This window comes from Pelophylax lessonae (genome assembly GCF_965119305.1).
Source record: "Pelophylax lessonae genome assembly, chromosome: 6".
In the NCBI taxonomy this organism is placed as follows: Eukaryota; Metazoa; Chordata; class Amphibia; order Anura; family Ranidae; genus Pelophylax; species Pelophylax lessonae.
The window spans coordinates 215,905,804-215,930,989 of NC_138773.1; the positions used below are offsets into that span (position 1 = coordinate 215,905,804).

The 25,186-nt window shown below is 41.3% G+C and overlaps 1 protein-coding gene across 35 annotated transcripts in view; it reads left to right on the forward strand.

The window, feature by feature from the left end:
- The window catches only part of UNC80 (unc-80 homolog, NALCN channel complex subunit), a 222,403-nt gene that overhangs the window by 22,915 nt on the left and 174,302 nt on the right, over positions 1-25,186 (forward strand). For 29 of the 35 annotated variants that reach the window (XM_082262331.1, XM_082262360.1, XM_082262361.1 and 26 more), the window contains exons 9-18: positions 1,492-1,623; positions 2,380-2,596; positions 4,509-4,649; positions 4,748-5,016; positions 6,569-6,952; positions 11,791-11,922; positions 12,116-12,263; positions 13,054-13,202; positions 16,675-16,838; positions 20,933-21,031. In XM_082262331.1, coding sequence (XP_082118457.1) covers positions 1,492-1,623; positions 2,380-2,596; positions 4,509-4,649; positions 4,748-5,016; positions 6,569-6,952; positions 11,791-11,922; positions 12,116-12,263; positions 13,054-13,202; positions 16,675-16,838; positions 20,933-21,031 — 1,835 coding nt within the window. The remainder of the gene's footprint in view (positions 1-1,491; positions 1,624-2,379; positions 2,597-4,508; positions 4,650-4,747; positions 5,017-6,568; positions 6,953-11,790; positions 11,923-12,115; positions 12,264-13,053; positions 13,203-16,674; positions 16,839-20,932; positions 21,032-25,186) is intronic. The other 6 variants (XM_082262338.1, XM_082262341.1, XM_082262346.1 and 3 more) reach the window with 2 other exon arrangements.

Here is a 25,186-nt window from a genome sequence, read left to right on the forward strand (position 1 = left end):
CACTGGAACCGGGAGCAGAAGCATAACCCGGGCTTTTTTTTTCGTAGAGAATAGGTGCAGTAACCCACCCTCCCCAGTAAACTCCCCGCTCCCAATCCCGTCATTCCTGGGGAAAGAGAAGTAAAGTGTTGCCAAATAATGGGTGTGGTCAAAGCTCACCTTCCCTACCCCTGTCCACAGCTCATCTCCCCCCCAATCCACAGCCCACCTTCTCTCCCAATCCACAGTTCACCTTAACCCCCCTATTCACAGCTAACCCCCCCATCCACAGTTCATGTTCTCTCCTCTTGTCCACAGTTCACCCTCTCCGAACATCCACAAGGCAACTCCCCGTCCACATCTCACCCCCCCACCCATCCACAGCTCACCTTCCCACCATCCACAGCTCACCCCCCCCCCCCCGTCCACAGCTTACCCTCTTCTCCCCGCTAACAGCTCACCCAACCCCCCCATCCCCAGCTCAACCCCCCCATCCACAGGGCACCTTCTCTCCTCTTGTCCACAGTTCACCCTCTCCCCCCATCCATAGCTCACCCTCTTCTCCCCCCCCCCCCCAGCATACAGCTTATCCTCTGTCCCCTACCCACAGCTCACCCCCCCCATCCACAACTCACACCCCCCCTCCATTCCACAATTTACCTTAGCATGTACCCCCTCCCTTCCATCCACAATCCCCTTTTTTACTCTCTACAGCTCTCAAACTCTGCACCTTCAGCTCCTCTCTTAACTCTGTTCAAATCCCCTCACCCACAGCTCTCACTTTGCACAATCTATAACCTCCCAACACCTTCCCCCCAGCTCTGACCTCTGCAGAACATCCACAACTTCTCCACAGTCTCTGCACAACCGGCCCCTCTTCCTCCCCCCTTTCCCTCTCACCTTGTTGTATTAGAGGCTCCAATTTAGAGCAGCTGACTCCATTCTGTTAGGCAGAGCCTAACAGTATCTCTGTCTGTCAGATCTGGTGTAGCACAAAGCCAAGGAGGAGTTTCAGAGCGCTTCAGACGGCTCTGTGCTACACAGATCTGACAGGCAGCCAGTAGGGGATAGAAACTGCATCTGGAATCTTTTAAACGCCGACAGTTGCGGACTCTGGACCCGGTCCCAGGGCATCCATCAAGCAGATGTGGGATAGATTCCCTGTATTTAGGTGCTAGCACACAGCAGCCGGTGGAGGAAGTGAGTGGAATAGAAAATTTCCATTACCGGCTTCTGTGTTAAGTGACAGGCTGGAGAGGGGAGGGCTGGTGGAATGGCCCTGAGCATAATTAAACTACTATACACTACTATTAAAATACCTGCAGCTGTTTGCGCCCCTGCCCCCACAGAGAGAGAGAGGCCCAGAATTCTCTCTTTCGCTTTCCAGACGGGCGCCCCTTTATGAAGGGCACCTTTAGGCACGTGCCTACAGTGCCTGATGAGAAATCCATCCCTGAGTATATTTGAAGTTCTGCATGAATACTTTTGAAATCCTTACCTCTTTTTTTATAGGATATGACCAAATGTAATGAAGAAGACAGATCCTTGGGTACAGAGCCATATGCCAAAGTATCACTAACTAATCTCCGAAGACCGGCAATACCAGATCTGTCCTCTGATCTTGGGATAAACATATTCAAGAAGGTAAGATATTAAGTTTTAAAAACTCTAGGAGGTGCAGACCAGTTAATAAGGAAGTATAGAGTATAATGTGTAAAATGCCTTTAACCCTACATCCACAGACAAGCTAATTTGTAATATCAAAGTATGGCATGTTTCCGGCTCTGTACAGTTTATTTTCAGATAACAAAATGGAAAAATTTTGCCTGTTAGGAGTAACAGATGGCGGCTCCCCTAAACTGGGCACTTGATATTTGGCTATTTGATCTCTTTTGTGGCAAAATTTGTCTTTTAAAGTTGGTTGTGTCCCTGTTGGAGAGAAAACCCCCTCATGTCCTGTTAGAACAGGAAATTATAATCTTTCCAAAGGGGACACAGACAAAAGCAAAAACACATTTTTAGCATTGGAAAAATGATAAAATTGTTTTATTGCTGTCTATGCAGGTGGCAGCCGCTCCCCCCTTTCTTTTACAGTCTTCACAAAGATAGGAAACAAAGGGAAATCTCCCCAATGGAATTGCAGACATAAACCTTAGCTCTGCACTCCATTCAACATACTAAAAACTCTTTTCTGCAGAAACATCACTATGTTAGAAGGGCCAGGGAATCTGAGAAGCAAGATCCTTTATTAGTCATAATTAAAATGCAAAAGTTGTTTGCAAAAGTAAAGAATTCCCTTTAATACCTTATTTACTTTAGCAGACTAGAGTGCGTATTAAGGATTTTTCAGTAGTAACATATATGACATTAATATTGAAACTCAGTTATGCACTTTTGCAGTTTAAGAGCCGAAGAGAAGATAGAGAACGAAAAGGATCCATACCATACCACCATCATGGGAAGAAGCGACAGCGCAGAATGGGGGTGCCATTTCTACTTCATGAGGATCACTTGGATGTATCCCCGACCCGCAGTACGTTTTCCTTTGGGAGTTTTTCTGGTATTGGAGAGGACAGGCGCACTATTGAGAAAGGGGGCTGGCAAACCACAATATTAGGTGAGTTTGGTTGCTCAAGGCTCTGCATATTAGTTGTGAGTGGGCAGCCATGTGTAGAGTGTAGGCTGGAAATAAGTGCATCTTTTTCACAGCCCCCACTTTTTACTACCTATCAGGCAGTAAGAGGAGAAAAGTGTTAGCGATGCAGCACCCTCCTAGGTAGGTGCTAGGTAAAAGCATCAAGTGGCTCTTTTCTGCTTCTCAGGAGAGCCTGATCTGTTAGTTCTGCCTGTCACATGTTTCCAGGTGTGATTTACTGGGTCTGGGGGAGTGTCCCCACTGTATCCAATAAGGGAGCTTGTTGGACGGTGGAGGAAACCTAACCAGTGGAACATCAGGGTTTATGGCTGTCTCAGTGGGTGGGCATTGCTGCAATGCATCCTGGGATTGGCAATAAATCCTGAGGGAGCATGTGACAGGGCGTCTTTTGGCGGAAGCAAAGTCCCAGGAGGAGGTGGATGGCTGTCTCTCCTCCTGCAAGTGTAAGTAAGGTGGTTCAGGCATTCGGCCTAGTGAACCAGGTGTGGAGCTGAGCTGTAGAGGATCCAGAGTGCTGACAAGGGGAGCCGCTGGCAGAATCATCTTGGGAAAAACAGTATCGTGAGTACCAGGAGATCTGCCTAAGGGTCTGCTTAGGAGAGGGGACCACTCCAGAGAAGTCAGGGGATCAAGGAGCTAGCTCACACAAGGAGTGTATCAGTAAAGGGGGTGCCATGTGGTTGACCCTGAAGATTAGGAACAAAGGGGGTGCCAGGAAGGGCCCTGAAGTTGTTCTGCAGTACAGTCCAGTTTACCTCAGGATACAGTTTACCTCAGAAAGCTCATTCAAATATACTTCACAGCTAAGGGCAAAGTGAAACAGCGGCCTAGCCGTGACTAGCGTTACTCAGCATTTTCAAGTTGTCCCAGCCTATTGTGCATAGTGTATAAAGTTGGAGTATCCCACTCATTCCCTCCTATCCAAGTTCCAAATAAAACCACAAATACCAAAGCTACTGGACTGTTTCCTGACTGAGCTAAAACACTTGGGAAAAATGTCAAACTGTCAGGTTGTTGCTAATGGTAACTCAGGGGAACCCGTAACCAGCAGCTCCCAATGGAGCAGTGCTACAGGTATACTGGAGAAGTTTGAAAATAATTTTTGTAGTCTTGAAATCGGGTGGGATTATCAGAAAAACTTCTATACACACTGATTATAAAGATACCAGATCATATTCAGGAAAGGTTATGGCAAACCAAAATAGTATTTCTTTCACCTAAAATACGGTTCAAGAAAGATATCACTATACATATATAGAGAGAGGAAGAGAGTGATATTTTGGGCAAGACAAAAGCAGCCTGCATAAAAGATTTGTGTTTAAAATAGCTTTCTATTGCTTTCATTTATATAGTGCATCGAGTGAAATCCAAAACCTCATTGATTCTTTGTCAAGCTTGGAACAAAATGTGGAATATAGATATGTGGCAAGGTTAATTGGATTAAGTGCTTGCTCTGTTTTCCTACTATATACGGATGTCAACTGACACTGAAATGCTTAGGTCTAAACATCTTAATGCCATTTTGAAAGTATTTCAACTATGATCTTGCTTTTATGGATTCTTGTTTTAGATGGGAGGAAGTAGATGTCTCTTAGATTTCAGGATGCGATTGTTATATGAAAGTATTTCGATAGGATAAAGTCAAGCATTTTAGTCTTATGGGATAAATCTAGTTTCTCATTGAGTTTTACCTCTACTGATTCAGCTAATATTTCTGCTTGTTAGTCATATATATTAATAAAGTGCTGACAGTGCATTTTCTTAGAATGTTTTTCACGTACACAGTAATTACAAGATTACTGAAATACCATTTTTGAATGTTAAATGTTAAATATATTTTGCTAACAGTCGTCCAATGTTAATATTGCTCAAGGTAAATTCACCAGACGGGGGAGCTCTGAAACAGCTACAGAGATGGAAAGTTTGAGTGCAAGACATTCCCACTCCCATCATACATTGCTAAGTGACATTCCAGACCATTCTAACAGTCATGGAGAGAACACCAATAAAGAGGGTAAGTACAATGCGAAGGGTGGTCATGTATACTGTGTACGATACATCATGTGAAAGATATAGTAAGATAGATAACATAGTCATACTGACTCATTGCAGTGAGATCTCAGATTTCTACCATAACTGTGGCCACATTCAACACCACGCTGGCCTCTTTTAATGTTGGCTATGCTGACTTCTTCACCGAGCATATGAGGAAGCTCTGCAATCAAGTGCCAATCCCTGAGATTCCACATGAACCTCTTGCCTGTGCCAATCTGCCCCGTAGTCTTACCGATTCCTGCATAAACTACAGCAGCCTTGAAGACACGGATCACATAGATGGTACCAACAACTTTGTCCATAAGAACGGAATGCTGGATCTAGCTGTAAGTAAAGTGTATTTACATTTTAACAATATCAGTAGAATAAACATATTAAGGGAAACTATATATGTTTTAGGTCAATTTATTTTATTTTTTTAAAAACATTTTTGCCTGGCTGTTCTTGCACTGAGCTTTCTTAGACTTTTATGGGACCATCCCCATAAAAGTTATAGCCGCCTCCTGGGATAGCCCCATACAACTCTATGAAAGCTTTGTATGCTGACACAGTAAGCACCAAAGAGGAAGTCTACCCAAGCAGAAGTAAACATTGCACAGGACACAGCTCTAATACAGGGGTAAATTGAAAAGTGAAGTCGTTCTGTTAGTGCAGGTTAGTTCATGAGTGGTAAATTAAAAGACAACTGTATTTGTTACTTAACTCCTCCAAGATGCAGGTAGGGATGGGGAGGGAGGGAGATGGGAAACTCTGAAGACTCATGGGTGGGAGGAAAAAGTAGATATCCCGACTCTATGCATAAATTTCCACTTGAGCTATAAAGCTCTGTAAACAGCCAGATTTTTTTTATTAAAACAAGAATAGCCTGGTCTAAAGTTCTATTGACTGGCATTTTATCCTCTTGGTGTTGAAAAGTCTCCTTATAGCCGAGTAAGTATAGTACCAGAAGAAAAAATAGCTAATCTTGTATGATGGATTTGGAGCCTTTCCTACTTTGCTGCTCCATGGGCATTACTTTCAGTCACCATAATGTACTGGCAGTAGTGGGCAGACTAACATCGTTTGTGGGGATTTTAAGCACTAGATAGCGGCTATACCGCAAATGTGGTTGTTATAGTTATCATCAGTGATTTAAAGAACATCTCAATTTAAAACGCTATCCTGCTTTTTAAGTGTACTTATTAGATTTTTATGCACATTATCTAGTGTATTTGCATACTAGACAATATGCACTACATGCTGATATGGATTACCTCTCAAGGTGATCACATTATTCCTGGGGACAAAGTCATAGTCTTATTTTCTCCCCAACAGACTGCCACCATCTCATTCATGCATCATTTAGTGTAAGAACCCACATCCTGGACTGAGATTCTTGCTCAGAGATGGCACCGCTAATATGATAGCATTGATTTGTAAAGTAGTCTTTAGCAGTCTCATGTAACTTGTCCCCAAACTCTGACTTTATTTTGCAGCATATTCCCAGTCTCCAATCATTCATGTAGTATGTCATTAGTCTCTGACCATCTCCTGTGGTTTGTCCACAAGCTCTGACATTCTGCTGTAGCATTACATATACTGAGCCTTATGTGTGGCCCCTGAGGGTGTCAGAGGGCACAAATTGTATATTGCTCTTTAATATTTAATAAGTCAACCACCACTGTTTTATGTTCTTGGCTGTGTGCACATAAGGCACAGTCACTTCATTAAAGCACAGGGTCTGATTTTTACTGGTAAAGGTGCATAACATATTATACTTTTGCTGTATGATATAGATCAATAAACTATTGATGCATACCTGCTGCTGGAGTTTTATTTAATGTAATAATCCATGCAAAAACTTCCCCACATAATGCATATATTTTCTTTCTACCCTAGGTTGTTCTTAAAGCAGTTTACCTTGTTTTGAATCATGATATCAGCTCTCGTATCTGTGATGTAGCCCTAAATATTGTAGACTGTCTGCTGCAGCTTGGGGTAGTGCCATGTATAGAAAAAAAGAGGAAGAAGAGTGAAAACAAGGAGAATGAATCAACTACTGTTTCAGGATCTGCCTCAGTTACTGCTGAGAAGAGGCAAAGTGAAGGAAACTTCCAGATAAAAGGAGGCGCCCGTGGATCTAGCTGTGGTTTTGGGGGCCCTTCAGCTGGTAGTGGTGGAGCAAGTAGTGGAGGAGGAGGTAGTGGTAGTGGTGGAGGAGGTGGCGGTGATGATGGAAGTGGTGATCGATATTTTGAAAAGAATGACAAAAGCACTGAAAAGGTAATTATCAGGCACAGAAACTCTTGTATGTATGAAAATGGAATGTCATGCATTGCTGCTTTACAAAACTGGTTTATAAAAATCTCCTGCAGGTCAGCTATATACATTGCAACAATTTCAGCTATTTCTATTGCAGAGCCTTACACATTTCTGTTCTGATGAAATTAGAATAGGCCATTCCCTTGCAATTGTGGAAATTAGTAATATGTTTTAAGTTCTGCCTTTACTATAACGGCATTATCATACACAATGTGATGTCAAAAATATTTGCCCAAAATACCATGAGATAAAATATCGTACCAGGCTATCAATCATAACCTAGCACAGTGTTTTAGGCTAAATATATTTTATACCCAGAGCAAGCAACATCAAGGGGATAAAACAAAGTTCTGTAGGCTGCCGAGGGAACAGATATATTATAACTGTGCCTCATGAAACAAAGATAACTTCCCCACTGCATTGAAACGATGATTTAGGTAAAAAAACACATGCAGTAATAATCCAATGTGACTGTAGTGATGTGGTCCAGAGGAAGGTTATATGCTTGCAGATATTTACAATCCATCCTTCAAAAGTGGATACTAGCACATAGTACATACGGCACTCCTAGGAGAAGTGCAAAATCTCTTGGTCCATTGGAACTTTCATCTGTCTCTGTAGACCATCAACAGGTTAGAGGAATGGATGAGGCAACTGGATGGATGGATGGATGGATGGATGGATGGATGGATGGCTGAACAGGAGAAGGGACTGAGACTGGAATCTCTGCAGCTTCCGCAGAAGATTTGAGTAGGATCACCTCAATGCGGAACAAAAGGAACAGCAGGGCGCTGAGGTCAGTATCAAATAAAAAACACTTTATTAAATTAAGCAGCACACTTATACACTGGTCACAACTGCTTAGGCTCAGGTGTTCCCTATCCATGCTGATTCATGCTAACTTTAATGTAAGTGTGCTGCTTATTTTAATAAAGTGTTTTTTAATTGATACTAGCACATAGCCCCACTCAAAACTCCCTTCGGATTGAAACAATGAATAGCCACATAAAGAAAGAAAAGATGTTTCTCACAACTCCAGAGTCACTATATGCAGCTTGAAGACTTATTATTGAGACAAACATATATTCAGACCCTGTGGTATAGAAGAGGAGTGGAGGTGTGTGTCATATATTGCAAATCATACCCAATAGCGTGACCATATGCTTTCCCATAGCAACTCAAACTCCCTCACACATGTAGTGTAATGTTTCAAAAAGTTCCTTGATACTGATACTGTAACAATCTAAGATTTGAAGGCATCCACTCCTTTAGACTGTCTCATGATACCCTCAAAGCAGCCAAATTCAAGTAAAGATGTGCAAAGTTTATTTAACCTTATTAGCTCCCCATGTTAATATTCTGGAAATCAGGGTCCGGCTCCAGCCAGCTGCATCAAAGGCAATACATAACAAGTCAACCCATGTGCCGATACACCTTAAAAATGGCCCACCAAGCATTAGTCTGTTCCTGGTGACATCACGCCAAGCCTATAAAAAATATTTCCACCCGGCATTCCTTCCTGTGGACATACAGTATCTCAAAAAGCAGGCTGCCTGTTTGCACTTTGTTTGTGTGTAGCTAGGTAAAGTGTTGTGGGCCCTGGCTGCCTAACAGCAGGGCCATGATTTTCAGCTGGGCTGTCATGTCATGCAGGTGTACCTGTTAAGACTGGGAAATCTCCCCACTGTGCTCCATGAGAGAGTTCTCATTGAGCAGTGGAGAAAACCCAGCCAATGGTGCACCCAGGCCTGTGAAAAAAATGAAAAAAATTAGCGCTCAACAAATATATCACATTAAATCAAATCGATCGTGCAAGGGTTAAATAAAAGTCTCTAGTGTCCAGATCAATTGGGTCAACCAAACAGCCAATAGTAAAGACATAGACTTGATAGAAGTGATTTCTTTAGAAAAACCTTCACCTCCACACAATCACCCAGTGAAATGTAAAGGTACCGCTTACCAGAGCCACTGGACCCCTTAGTTATAGGGGGTCAAACACGCTGTATGATCCATATTAGAAGCTTGTACATCCCTTTCTCTGCTGCAGCCAGGTCCCGAGTGTCAGTTTCAGAGTGTCTCTGAAATCGTGAAGTGACCAGACCGAGTTCTCGAGTTAGAAAAGAGAAGTGGCTCCTCCATTGACCCGCTGTTGACTCACCGACAGTCGCATTCACTTTAATTGGACGGCTAGAGATGCGGCTTCTTTTTCAAATAATGTAATGTTTTGCACTCTGGGATTGATTTACTAAAACTGAGGAGTGCAAAATCTTGTGCAGCTCTGAAAAGAAACTAGTCAGCTTCCAAGTTTTTTATCTTTAATTGAACAAGCTGAAGTTAGAAGCTGGTTGGCTACCATGCACAGCTGCCTCAGTTTCTGAGTGCTCCAGATTTAGTATATCAACCCCTCTGTGTCTTCTTGTACCTGTGACAACCAGACCCCTTATTTCTTTCCCTGCTCTCACAAGAACAAAAGTGAGGTGAAATCTCTCCAACAGGGTCGTGGACAGTAGTTTTGGCTGGAGTTACATTGTAAATATTGTAGCCGCCCACTTAAATATCCTGAGGCTGTGTGCAGGACAGGGGTCAACAGAGCAGAGGACAGGGGTCAACAGAGCAGATGACAGGAGTCAGAAGAATGGAGAACACGTGTTATCAGGGCAGAAGAGCAAAGGACAGTGGTCAGAAAGGCTGTGTACAGGGATCAGCAGGATGGAAGACAATGGTCGGCAGGGTACAGGGGGTCAGCAGAGTAGAGAATAGGGGTCAAAAGGGCAATGTATATGGATCAGCAAGACAGAGGACAGGGGTCAGCAGGGCAGTGTACAGGGGTTAGCAAGACAGGATACATGGGGTCAGCGGAGTAGAGGGCAGGGGTGAGTAGGGCAGGATACAGGGGTCAGCAGAGAAGAGGACCAAGTTTACTGATGGCAGAGCACTCAGCAGAGCTCCTTCTCCCATCCCCGCACTGCACACAGCCTGGGCTACTCAGCCAATTTCTTCCTTCCCACACAGAACATAGCTGAAATCGGATTCCCTTACAGACACTGCCTCAATCTGCACAATGTGTAGCTGGCTACTGCAGCTGTTCTGCCATTCAGATCTGGAATTTCACAGTTCAGAACTGCAACATAGCAGCCAGCTACACACTGTGCAGATTGGGGATGTGTGTGAAAGGGAATCTGATCTCAGCTATGTGCTGTGTGGGGAGGAGGAGATCTGTTGATGCCCTGTGTGAAGTGGGAGCAGTGACGGGACAAGGTTATCTAGCGCATAGGGCAAAGATGACAAACTGCGCCTCCCCCAAAGTGTAAGCATCCTGTCTCAGCATAAATCCCTCCCCATAAAAAAGACAGTGCTAATCAGCACACTCTCCCCCTAAGCATACATTCTACTAACAAGCCAAAATTCTCCCCAAACAAAAATGCAAAAGTTCTTCCTCCTCATATGTTCAAATTCACAAGTACAAATCTATGCCCTCCAAACCCACCTCCCAGGTTAAATTACCCCTCCTTTCACATATCTTCCCCTCCTCAGTCTCCCCTATTAGCCCAAATTCCTCCTACCCCTCTTGACACAAAATCCCCCTCCCAGTCCCAGCTCAAATCCTCTCCCTCCAATCCCGCCTCCTAGGACAGATTCCCCCAAATCCCTTTTCCTAGCACAACCCACTCCATATTACCCTCTCGGCATAAATCCTCCCTCTCTACCCAAATCCCCCCAATCCCTCCTCCTAGCACAGATCCCTCCCAATCTCCCCCCTAGCACAATTCCCCACCACATCACCCCTCCTAGCACAAAAATGCCCCCCAACCCCCCTCCCCCCTCCTTGCACAATTACCCCCAAACCCCCCACTTAGCACATATCCCCCATTCCTCCTCCTTGCACAAATTCCCAAATCCCCCCAACACCCCTCCTAGCCCCCTCCTCCACAACCATCCCCAACACAAATGATCGCCCTCCCCCCCCCCACTGTGTACAATCTGCCTGTAAGCTCACACTCCCTCATGCAGCAGATGACACAGTATTGCTTTATTTTCGTACATTATGGGAGACAGAGCCATAATCATAACATATGGGTTATATAGGCCACCTATAAGTGAAGGGCTCTGGCAACCAATCAGAATTGATGACCCCCTATATAACCCCTCCCACACAGGAAGTACCTCAGTTTTTTCGACAGTGTCTAAAAGGTGAAGGTCGCTGTGGAGAGGAGCTCCACATGTTTGTTATGTTTCAAAGAAGAAGAAAGAAGATTATGCTATGATACCCCAATCAAAGATCATTGAATCTAAGGGGTAAGCTATCCGATCCATCGAATAACAGTCAATGGACTAAAAAGAAGCAGGTTTTGCCTGTAATGCTGTCCTTTTTAGGCGCTGGACCCAGGAATACCAAAGCCCAAAGGCAGGGTGCTCTACAGGTCCAAGGCCGTGGCCCCTCAAATATAGGGGACCCTGTCCACATAGTTTGATTACCTGCCCCCTACCCACATTTCCTCCTGTCATTTGAGAAGCAGCCCCTGGAGGACATAATGGGGGGGGGGGTATACAAACTGTGTGTGTACAGCCTGATGGAAGAGCGATCCTGTGACATCTGCCGCTTTGAGGAGCGCTGTTCTGACAAAAGAGGAGAGCACAGCACAACCCATACCACCTCCTAGCTCTTCTTTATAGTCCTCACTGCTCTAGGCTGTTTGGCCTGGTGACGGGGTCTCTTTATGAATATCAGTTGTTTATTGAACAAAGCATCTTTTAAAAGACCCACTTGCAAATATTTGCTTTCTTCCCTGTTTTATTAGGATGAGGATATTCCAGTCACTACTCACAAGTTGGCACTCACCATGCTGATCAAACTGGTGAAATCACTGGGCTGTGCATATGGTTGTGGTGAGGGACATCGTGGGTTATCTGGGGATCGCCTTAGGAACCAGGTACAGTATGAAGTTGCTTTTCTAGAACAATCACTATAATCATGCCATATGCATTTCTTCTTTCAAACTGTATATGTTATTTTTCTTTGATGCATAAAAAAGTGATGACATAGTACAACAGATGATAATTGCATTCAGTATATTTTACCTTAATCTAGAGTTAAAAAGTCTAGCATTTTTATTACTCTTGCAGGCTCAAAGCTGCCTTACCAAACTATATAAATTGGACAAAGTCCAGTTTCGGCAAACAATGAAGGACTATGTAAACAAAGACTCATTAAATAATGTAGTGGACTTTCTTCACGCTCTTCTGGGATTCTGCATGGAGCCTGTTACTGATAGTAAGTGTTTAATTGATAAATTGGAAAGTAACAGTGTGTAAATGCATCATATTGTACATAAAGTATACATCTAGTTCTCAGACCTACAATAACTTTATAGTTAAATGCAGATATTTGGCTTAAAACGTGTTATATTTTAAATAAATTGTATGACTTTATACATTAAGATTATTTAAAAGTGGATTGCTGATGATATAACATTTAAGCACTTCTTCTCACTGACTGTATGTGGAAAACTCTCCTAAAGCCAAATAAAACATTTTAGTTCTTTTTGGATAAATTGGAATGATTCAGAACTCTGTATGACAGGAAGTTCAAAGGGAAATCTAGACCCAAAACAGTAATAAAAACATGCTTTTAGCAGATTGTGAAAGCGTTCATTGCCCACTGTCACTGAAAGTGAGTTCAATAACTGAAATCTCTTGATCTTTCCAGTGATGCAAGAAAGACTATGGGGTATACATTTTTTCACCTAATATTCATTCAACTTTCACTTTTTTCAATTGAATACAATTAGAAAAAGCTATGAATCTTGGGTGAAAAACATATAAATGGACAGTTACTTGTAATGTGAAATCTGAGCACTCTATTGAGTAATACTGATATTGTAGACAGGTTAAGTCATGGCAACTGAAAATGCAGAGAAAACTTGTACTCACAATACCAGTGTTTCTACTGAGGTCAATATTAACATGAAACTAAAATTCATATCTGTTATAGGGTCTTTTTCTTTAATTTCTCTAAAAATAAAATTGTGAGAATTTGTAAAATGGTTTATGTGTTTTCTCAGACAGAGCTGGTTTTGGGAATAATTTTGCCACAATGGACAACAAGTCTACAGCTCAGGGTGTGGAGGGTATCATTGTGAGTTCAATGTTTAAGTCTCTAATCACACGCTGTGCTTCTACAACTCATGAACTGCATAGCCCTGAGAATCTGGTAAGATGATTAATAAACAGTAAAGTTAATATGAATGTTCGATTTTTTGAAAAGCTAGAGCTAAGGAGTATGAAAAAAGAATAAAAACAAATGTGTGACAATACTTATTTTCTTGCTAAACTTATTAAAATGAACCTGTTCCCAGACTGTGCACACTAATATAGCTACATATTCTGAACAATCAGTTAAAGCATTTTAAAGCATGCCCTCATTCACCTCTTTATCTGTAGGCATTGTGAAAATTCATCTTTAAAGTTCTCAACAGAGAAACAGAAATGTTAGAATTTGAATATTACTTTCTACCAAAGCAGAATATTGGCAGCCTGACAGCCTTGACATGTAAAGCTATCAAAAAAATTTGTGATCTTTGATGATCTCTGAGAATTAATTACTTCACATTACAAGCAGCTAGGAATGTTAGGAATGGCTTGGTTTTACACCACCTGTTTGGTTCGCACCAGAACTCCCAAAGAGAGAAAAAGTTCTTACCCAAATGGCAAACCCTATTAAAGTCTATGTGGCTCAAACTCGAAAAATCAAAGTCCACATTTCGAAGGCTTATATGCAAGTAATTGTCTATACAAAGTGTATGGGGGTCCAGGTACTTCCCTGGAGGACATGTATCAATGCAAACACTTTTTTAAAAGATCGTTTTTACAGGAGCATTGATTTTAACAAAAAAAATGAAAAATTGCTTTAAATATAGTGCCTGGGTGGTCCCCTTAGACTGTCTGTAAAGTGGTGCATCCGTAGCATGTATAGAACATTCTGCAGCTAAAATTACATTTCTAACATTTCTAAAGAAGAAAAAAATGAATGAAATTACGTTTAGATTGACGGAAACACAGTACCATTGCCGGCAATAGAAAAATGTTTTTAAAAAGCAGTGTAGCCCCCCCCCCCCCCAATCCATACCAGACCCTTTTGTGAGCACACAGCCTGGAAGACCAAGAAAGGGGGGGGGGTGGACGAGCGCTCCCCTCCTGAACACTCCAGGCCACATGCCCTCAACATAGGAGGGTGGGTGCTGTGGGGCAGGGGGTCCATGTGGGGCAGGGGGTCCATGTTGATGGGGACGAGGGCCTCATCCCCACAAACCTTGGCTGTGGTTGTGGTGGGTCTGCGGCCAGAGGGTTTTTCAGAATCTGCAAGCCCCCTATAACAAGGGGGGCCCCAGATCTTGGCCCCCTCCTATGTGAATGAGTATGGGGTACATAGTGCCACTGCCCATTCATCAAAACAGTGTCAAAAAGTAATAAAAACACACAAAAAATAAAAAAAGTGTCCCCCAATGTAAATTCATCGTTAATTTCACATAGCCGGCCCGTTTCCCTTTTTATTGCTGCCAATGTTTTTTTTTTGTTCAGCTGTAAGTAGGGAAGCCCATTGACAGCTGATGACTCATCGATTGTTAAGGATGCCGTGGCCCGCTTCCTAGCCCTGCTCCTTAACCACCAGCTATTCACTGCGCCCTGATTGGGCAAAGCTTTGGCTTAGAATGCACTGTGTAGCACGCAGTGCATTGCAGGGTGTTCGGTGGGGAAAACACTCGCCGAACGCCCTGCATATTTGGGTGTTCGCCGAACGGACAAACAAACGATGTTCAGGCCGAACTTTTGCTCGGCCCGAACCGTTCGCCCAACTCTATGTGTTAGGAATATGTGAATAATTGAATGTATGTATTTGAGACACAGGTACAATTTAACAGATTAACCTTGCTCAGTTTTTCTCATCATTCCCATATATGTATTGATGTGATACTGATCCTTTTAATTTTTATCATTTTTTTTAAATTATTTTTATTTTTAATTAATTACAATATCATAGAAAAAGATTGTGCATTGTGTTATTGCATTAAAAAATTAAATTTAAACAGGGAATCTGTTGGGATAGAAATATGAGAGCTGCCATTGTTTTTAATGATTGCATGCTCCATGGCTGTCATTCTTTTATTTACTGCGCTACTTAATGTCTCTGGCCTGGAACAAACATATATTATATATATATATATATATATATATATATATATATATATATATATATAGTATCAGGCAACCTAATATGCACTGGAACCGTAAAACAAAACAAGGGGCGCACCAGCCTAGTGCCTTATCCTCATATCTTTGTTTCATAAAAAGGTGGTAAGTATTATACTCACAAACTGACAGATTCATCAAAGCTTCTCATATAAAAATAACAACATCATATTATGTGATGGGACAATTGGAAATCAAATATGCTAACGCGTTTCAAAGACTTGCCTCTTCCTCAGAGCCAACAAGACTGCTTCTTCACCTAAATAATAGAGTGGCATGGCTATTGTGGGATAGGGGTGTCTCTAACATGCCCCATGGGTGGGAGTTAACCCTTTATGCTCAATCCATTTTAATATAATAAACAAACCCAAATGCATCTAAAATTTGTTGTAACATAAGAACCATTACTAACAATTGGCTTAAGGTATGTAAAATCTACCCCAGAATCCAGATGTACAGGTCTCACATGCACACACAGGAAGGGTCTTAATGTAAGATCTTTATGTATATATATATATATATATATATATATATATATATATATATATTATATATCATATTACATCTATTTCCAATTTCCTTTTAGATATAGTAATATGTTGACCTCATTGTGCCTTGATTATCACTTACAGTGATCACACTTGTAGTTCACCCTTTTTTTGCTGCCGATTTGAATTGCATTCCAATACCGATGTTGCTGTCCCCCGCTGGAACGCACACCAGCAGCGCCAATCCAGCAGCATGGCTGCACTGTGCGTTCCAGTCTGATAGTGTCACTTCCAGCCACCTGACTGCAGCACAACTGGCTCCAGCAAGGGACGCACATGGCCACCAGAGCCGCAACATAGGGAACAATATTCATTCTGTGTTTTTCTATGTAACCCGCAGTTTTTAGGTGTAATCATTGTAATATAAACTGCAGCACAGATGGTCTGCCGACTGCCAAGAATGACATCAAATGCACCTACATATTAACATTTTTTAGCATTGTGGCTTTAAAGACTGGTGTTAACTGAATAACTGGGCTGACCTTCTACAAACTTTCTCCTTCTCCACTCAGCTGGCTGTTCTTTGGCTTCAGTGGTTGATCTGAAATAAACACATGAAGTCAGTAATAAGTCAAAGCTGATTGTCAACTTGTGGGTCAACCACCACTAAAGAGGGTCATTTGTTTCAGCTGTTCGGCAATTGATTATTTTGCTTAGCAGTCAATTTAATAGCATCACAGGGCTCTAAATATTCCATGCGTAGCCTTATCCTTAGACATGCATTCTTTGAAGAATTTTAAAGACTGAGACTCCTTTGAGGCAAAACTTTTTTTTTTTGGGGGGGGGGGGGGTTGGTTGAGTTGGCAGTATGACAGATTGTATGTTTGCACAATATCAATCTTTGTTGTTATGCCACTGCATCTGTCTCCTTTGCTTTTACATCAACAGGGTCTGTACTGTGATATTCGACAACTGGTACAATTCATTAAAGAAGCTCACGGCAATGTGTTTCGGCGCGTGGCTCTCAGCGCCTTGCTGGACAGTGCTGAGAAGCTAACACCAGGGAGGAAGTCTGATGATTCACAAGAGCCAAGACCTTCAGGAAGCAAAAGGTTTTCCTTTTAAACATACTAGCTTTGCTGACAGACTCTTTATATACATGCTGTGCTCTGCTGCTGGATGTGTGGCCGCTTCAAGCTCTTAATTTCCATTTTCTTTCTTTTTCTTTTTTCTGTTACCTTGTTTATTTCGTTTGGATATTATAACATATTCGCAGCTCTTGTGTGTAGTAGGACTTATGTACAAAGAGGCAATAAATTAATGTGATTTTTTGGTGCCATTGGCTTACACTAAAACCAATGAAAAACTGACTAAAATGACAGTAGGGCGTGTTATACTACTCTATTTTTTAAATTATAGTGTGCATGTTTGTACATAGGCCCTGCTCTTTATGCTGCTAAAGCTAACTTGCCATCTTCTAGATATCTCTTTCCAATGCTACTATCTATCACTAAAACTAGTATATTTAGTATATTTATAGACGCTACATATAGTATATTTAGAAGCTAGTAGGATATCAAGAGACAAAAAAAAATTATGTTTACACAAATACATTTTCTTTTAACCAAGGGCTTGTTGACACAATTAGTGTTGGGCTGCATTATGCAAAAAGCCATATGTCATATGGCTCTAGTTTATCCAAAGCACTGAAAAACGTTGTGTTGTTCCTCAATGCAGAGCATTCTGACAAGCTGCAATACTTTGCAATTTGCAAATCACAAGTTAAAACTACATACATGTATGCTATTGGATGAACAAGCCCTAAAATATTGTCTACATATTATGGCCACAAATATTCATTAGGGAGCAGAAAACAGTGGTCCCAGCAAATAAAATCAGAGAAAGTTGGCGTCAGTCTTGGCTGCTGTCACAAAGCAGAGATAGTGACTGAAGGAAGAAAGCTCAAAAATTTTGCAGATAACAACAAAATCTCACACTTTTTTTAGTGCAGAGGTGAAACTTTCAAACTGCAAAGAGTTTGTTTGCACACACCAAAAGAGTTTTACAGTTTTAGTGAATATGGAAAAAGCCTCCCTAGGAGAAATAATTCCGCATCATGAGCTCCCTACAGTATATTGTATGGAACAGTCTCCAAGGCTACATTAGCTCTTTAAGTTTGGTGAGTTTTATTTGCTAGAGAAATGGTAGTGAAAGGTCAATGCATTTCCTGAAACATATTGAAATTTTCATACAGAGAAACCCATTTATTTTGCACACTTATGTTAGTACCTGCACCCATCCTAAACAATCCATCACAAGTACCCCCTAATCAAAAAATAGATTTAAGGGGTGTTTTAATATGGAGTAATGAGTGAAAATTTACTTCAAATACATATATACACTTACAATATATACACATTTCAGAACACAGGCCAGGCTCTAAGATTGTTCTAAAGCTTTGCAATAAAAATAATATATATCAACAAATGGAATTACAGGGCACAAGTGCCCTAAACCTAATGAGCCCGGCTACATACATGTGTGTCTCAAAAAAATTTGAATATCACCCAAAAGGTAATTTATTTCAGTAATTCACTTAAAAAAGGGAAACTCATATATTATATTAATTCATTACACACAGAGGAATATATTTCAATCATTTCTTTCTTTATTTTCATGATTTATTGCTCACAGTTAGTGAAAACTCAAAATGTTGTATCTCAGAAAATTAGAATATTACATAAGACCATTAAAAAAATAATTTTTAATACAGAAATATTGACTTCCTAAAAAGTATGTCCATGTACAGTATAGTATGCACTCAATACTTGGTCAGGGGCTACTTTTGCATCAATTACTGCATCAATGCGGTGTGGCATGGAGTCAATCAGCCTGCGGCACTGCTGAGGTGTTATGGAAGCCCAGGTTGCTTTGATAGTGGCCTTCAGCTCATCTGTATTGTTGGGTCTGGTGTCTCTCATCTTCCTCTTGACAATACCCCACAGAATCTCTATGGGGTTTAGGTCAGGTGGGTTTGCTGGCCAATCAAGCACAGTGATACCATAATCATTAAACCAGGCACTGGTACTTTTGGCAGTGTGGACAGGTGCCAAGTCCTGCTGGAAAGTGAAATCAGCATCTTCATAAAGCTGGTCAGCAGAGGAAAGCATGAAGTGCTTTAGAATTACCTGGTAGAGGGGTGTGCTGATTTTGAACTTGATGAAACACAGTGGACCAATACCAGCAGATGACATGGCTCCTCAAATAATCACTGACTGTGGAAACGTCTTACTTGACCTCATGCAACTTGGATTATGTCCCTCTTTACTCTTCTTCCAGAGTCTGAGACCTTGATTTCCAAATGAAATACAAAATTTACTTTCATTCAAAAAGAGGACTTTGGACCACTGAGCAACAGTGCAGTCCTTTCACTCCTTATCCCAGGTAAGACACTTCTGACGTCGTCTCTGGTTTAGGAGTGGATTGACACAAAGAATGCAACTGTTATAGCCCATTTCCTGGATACATCTGTGTGTGGTGGCTCTTAAAGCACTGGCACCAGCCTTAGTCTACTCCTTGTGAATCTCCCCCAAATCCTTTGCTTTACAATCCTATCAATGCTGCAGTTATCCCTGTTGCTTGTGCAACTTTTTCTACCACACTCTTTCCTTCCATTCAACTTTCCATTAATATGCTTGACTACAGCACTCTGTGGAAAGCTAGCTTCTTTAGGAATGACCTTTTGTCACTTACTCTCCTTGTGGAGGGTGTCAATGACTGTCTTCCAGACAACTGTCAAGTCAGCAGTCTTCCCCATGATTGTGTAACCTACTGAACCAGACTGAGAGGCCATTTAAAGGCTCAGTAAACCCTTACAGGTGTTTTGAGTTAATTAGTTGATTAGAGTGTGACATTATGAGTCTACAATAATTAACTTTTTTCCAATATTGTAATTTTCTGAGATATTTTTAGATTTTCACTAGCTGTAAGCTGTAATCTTCTAAATTAAAAGAAAGAATTGCTTGAAATATATCACTCTGTGTGTAATGAATCTATAAAATATATGAGTTTCTCTTTTTTAATCGAATTACTGAAATAAATAACTTTTGGATGATTTTCTAATTATTTGATGCGCCTGTTTGTGATCAAGTGCAATAAGAAAAACATACAGTATGTGAAAGTTACCCTTTTGTCTGTGCAGTCATTTGTTCAAGCAGTTTTTACATATGTCAAATTTAATAATGTATACATACTGTAGGTCAAGTGCAAGCACTGCAAAATTCTCTGTAAACAGTGTAGTTCAGTGTTGGTAACCTTTGCGTTTGTGGTGGAATTACTTATAAAGTAAAGGTATTAGTTAAGAGACCTATATTAATATTTTTCTGAATCCCAGTTATTTACAGTAATGTATGTGCAACAGCCTCAAGTATTGGATGTGTGGACCTTGCAGTGAAGACTCAACAATGTATACGGTAGTTTGCATTTACCCAACTTGCTAATCTTAGTCATCCCTTCCTCATTAGTTATTATTGAATTTATAGCCTCCATAGTCTTTGTTATTTTGAGGGATATATCAATATGTTTGAACACAGTGTGCTTCCAGACCAGAGCCTTGGCCTGGACTTAGTTGCCACCTCTGTGACTCATGAATTATGATCCAGCTCTAGTGAGTTAAAGTAAATCCATTTTGAACACCTGCTGAAATCTGCGCAAATGAGTTTTCAGTTTGGGGGTAAAAATTTGTTTTAGATGGAAACAATGTTGTTTATTTTACTAGTTGAACTTTTAAAGTTGATAATGAATAAATAGACTTTGAAGCCTGTTGCCCATAGCAGCTTTAGGGTGCTCTGGTTGAAGAACTCTAAGAAGTGCTTTTTGATTTGTTTTTTAGATGACAGATATTGCACATCTTCATAGGCCACACCTAATATTTCATAGAATGAATAAGCATACAGCTATGCATTCGCTCTATCTCAGTGTTGAACTTTTGCTTCCATGCTGTTTCATTCCATTGCTTGCTGCTGCTCAGTAAAATTCACTCAGTAGAGGAACTGCAATACTGCACTTATGTAGAAGCGTTGTTGTGGATAACTCCTGAAGCTTGTTTTTTAGTATTCATTGGTGACAAGTTTATGTTAGTCAGCACAAAGGGACCAGGGCATTGGTTGACTTTTCTTTCCTCTGGTTGGCCCTATTGCAACCTTAGACCAGAAGAAGGGAGCGCTCCTGAAAAGGGTCGGGTGTCCTATGCGCCCGAGGAGTGCCGAAGTTACATCTCTAGCCACCCCCCACAGACTCCAGAGCAGTAAGTAAGGCAATTATTCCAAAGACCTAATTGTGTCTTCACTGTGTCCACTGATATCAGCTTATGTATTACAGAGAGCTTCCAATGTGATTGGGTGAATGCATGGCTGAATCATTGCTTCAGTTTTGATATTAGTCTTTCATGATATATAGCTTTTGAAATCACAGTGTATGCTATTTTAAATGTGTTTTCCCTATTGTCTTGGACCAAGAATCCTAAAACACCCTTCTGCCCTATACCAGTCTTTTTGACATATTACCAAATTATCCCCAGTAAAAAACAAAGTCCCTATATTCCATCTCCATCCTATGCTTTGCTTCCCTACCTTGTGAGTTCCATCTCATACCTCCTGGTTTTATGTGCTCAGCATTAAACCTTCCAAAAATATATACATACTCCCTAGATAAACATGTGCTGTTTAAGAAATGGACATCCTTTACTAGCGGCATTTAATGTGTGTAGATGTTTTACTACCTATCATGGACAAAAAAACAAAAATTAGGACTAGGCCCAGCAATGGGCCTTATAACAAAATGTATCTAAAAAGAGAGTTACTTTTTTGCCCGTAGTATGCAACCAGAAACATGAAATTCAATTTTTAATAATATATATATAAAGACAACCACTATTATTTATTTCCACCAATCATGTTAGCATTTGTACCACAATTGGTTTAAAACAATGGTGAAAAAGATTATGATTGCTATCTGTAAGTTGCATTTCTGTTTCTTGCTATTTATTGTGAAATTTTGGAAAGAAAAACTGTTAATTCCAAGCCATCTCCTTACCTCCAACCTCCAACCTAAATTTACAGTTTTACAGACATACCGTTATTATTTGCTTAAACCCAAATGCAAAAGTGTAATATGTTGCAGTTTACCAGTCCTTAGACCCAGACCTCTTCTCCTTTTTGACCTGGTGATGCTGCCAGTACCACTCTGAGTGACAACATTCACTCACTGGAATGTATTTTTGGAGGAGCAGCATTATCATTCTAGGACAGGGCTATAGAACATCTCCATAAAATTGTGGGGAAATGCTCAGTAGTCCACATAGGTGACATGGACTGGGCCAATAACATTGCTAATTAATAACATTTGCAGCAGAGGAGGAGAGTACAGGATGTACTTTTGAAAATCTGACAGGATCAAATGGTTCTTTTGCACTTATCAAACAGATATAATAACAACATGTGTTTAATGGTATGTTTAATAGACACCAAGTGAGCAAAGTAAATTTTTAGAGTTTACATGCATTTTAATGTTTTTAAGTGAAGTAATGCAACCTCAGTGGATCTCAAAAGTATTACAAAAATAGTCTAGAATATATTTACTGACTCTAACAGAGCGATTATTACTCTAATGCCTAAACCCCACACAGATTACAGTGATGTAGCTAACCACCGTCCTATATCCTAATTAATACTGGCCTGGAATTATTCACTAAAATTCTGGCAGATAGGCTGTTGATGTTTCTGGCTGGCTACATACACTCTGATCAGTTGGGCTTTCTGCCACATAGACAAGCAGCTGATCAGGTCCACAGGGCAATTGACCTCATATCTATCCTCTATTCTTCATGGGACAGTGGAATGAATAGAACTGGAATGCTGCTGTCAAATAATATCCACAAGGCATTAGATTCTCTCTCGTAGCCCTTTCTTTTCCAAGTGCTGGCGAGATGCAACTTTGGTCCCAAGTTCCTAATCTTGCTGCATTCATTATAAAGCTCACTCACAGCTCAGATAGTTTTGCGAGGCCATAGATTGGATCCAATACCCATCTTATCGTACACTCGGCAGGGATGCCGTTATGTCCCATAGCAATACGTCAAAACCCAGACATTTGGGGGATAGAGAGTGGGGGGAGTAGTAAAAAGTGTGCCCTTTTCACAGGTGACCTGTTGCTGTTCATCGCCTCCCCCCACACTACTCTGGCAAACCCATTGTCTCTTCTTAACCGTTTTAGGCACATTTCATGGCTCCTAGTTAAAGTGGTTGTAAAGGCAAAAGGTTTTTTATCTTAACCTCCCTGGTGGTCTGATTATGTCAGATTTTTTTTATCTCAAAGCAGTACATTGTTTTGCTTGGAAATCTGTTGTTTTATATTTTAGGTCTGTAATTCTTAGGAATACCTCACTTAAATTTGTCCAAACAAGAGTCTAGTAGACATCCCGGGTATGATAAAGTTTGTAACACGAAATCATAAATTATAATATGATAATAATACATTTTAATAATAATCATCTTTGGTTACTGGTTCCCACTTTCTGCATCTTGAAAACTTCTGATGCGTAGCCAATTGTTGCTCTTTGTACCGGTTTGTCTCTATTTTTTCAATAACCTCAATGAGCAGAAATAATTGTAGGTATGCCAAGGGGTTGTCATGGTCAACGTCAACTTTCATACCAGGTGCTCTAGTAAATGGGAATCTTGGGGGTGCTGCCTGATCCGTACCGCAGTCAATAGAGTACCAAGTCCTCGCTGAGCTCAGTTGCAGAATTGTCGCAGTCGTCACTTTCAGTACCTGATGACGAATTTTCCCACAAATCACTATCGCTCAATTTTTCAAATAACTCCAATTCATTGTCGCTGTTTTCCAGTTCGTCTAAAAGCGCTTTTGAGCTAAAAGAATGCTTTTTGGACGCCATGGACTTTCTCAATTTTCCAGGCACAAAGAACCGTAAAAGTACAGGCAGGGCACTGGAAAAGTCACAAGGTGAAAAGCTGGGGTAAATGGCTTGATACGAAGTTGTAATCCTAAGAGATTACATGTCATTTGTTTTATTTATTTTTTGAATTTCCCGCCGTTTCCACCCCTCTGCGTCGCAGTGCTCACAGGGAAGGGAACCGGTAGACAGGTGTCGGCATCGGCCGGATCACATAGCGAGGACAGCGGGAGGATGGCTGGAGGACTGCGGGGGATTGTAGCGGAAGGTAAGTGTGATTGTGTGGATCTGGGTTACCGCTTTTGGCACTGTATATTTACCCTGAGCCACACTCGGGAATACCACCAGGGAGGTTAATGCATTTTATGCACTAAGATAAAAAGCCTTCTGTGTGCAGCAGCCCCCCTCAGTCCCCCTAAAACTTATCTGAGCCCCCTCTCGATCCAGCGATGTTCATGAGTGCCTATCCGGGGCTGCCCCTGCTGTCAATCAAAGGCAGTTAGCCAATGAGGAGAGAGAGAGGGGACGGGGCCGAACTGCGGCTCTGTGTCTGAATGGGCACATAGAGCTCCCGCTCAGGTGCCCCCATAGTAAGCTGCTTGCTTAGGGGGCACTCAGCAGAAGGGAGGGGCCAGGAGCACCGGCAAGAGACCTGGGAAGAGGAGGATCTGGGCTGCTCTGTGCAAAATCACTGCACAGAGCAGGTAAGTATAACATGTTTGTTATTTTTATATTAAAAAAAACAAGACTTTAGTATCACTTTAACCATGAAAAATCAGAGGCGCTGAATGTCAATTTGTCAACTCCGACATTACAGAGGATCCAGAATCAATACTCTTTTTAGTGGCAGCTGAGATCCCTTTCCATTTTAGGAATCCAACTAACCCCCAATGTTTCCTCTATCCGACTTTGTTCGGTAAGCTATTGGAGGACATGAAGGCATGCTCTGATGCGAGTTTGTTGTGGATGGGCTTGAATTGCCTCTGTGAAAATGACTAGGTTACTATAGTTTTTTTTTAACTTTGCCTATCCAGGTCCCTGTTAATGCCATGCATGCGGTAGTTTCAATTCAATCAAAACCTTTCCATTTTGTCTTGGGCACCAAAGGCCCCAAAATACCACAAGCCACAATGTATGCTCCTAAGCATATGGGTGGACTAGGTGTACCTGACATTAGGAAATATTAAGTGGCTGCATAGCTTGCCCAACTAAGCCAACCCCATAGCCTACATAATCGACCACATTGGGTTCAAATAAAGTGCAACAAAAGGAAAAGTGATTGGCGCAAAGGCAAAAAAGTTCTCCGTTTTGTAGAGTCAATTGATAAAAACAAAAGTCCACTAGGGCAAGCTGTTCTTAGCAGACTCTATGAGATAGAAGAGGAAACAAAAAAAGGGAAAAGCGCCACTAAGTGTAGAAAGATTTAATGAATGTATTTAGCCCCCAATCTGGGCTACTCACATGGTATACAGGCTCATCTGCTAATGC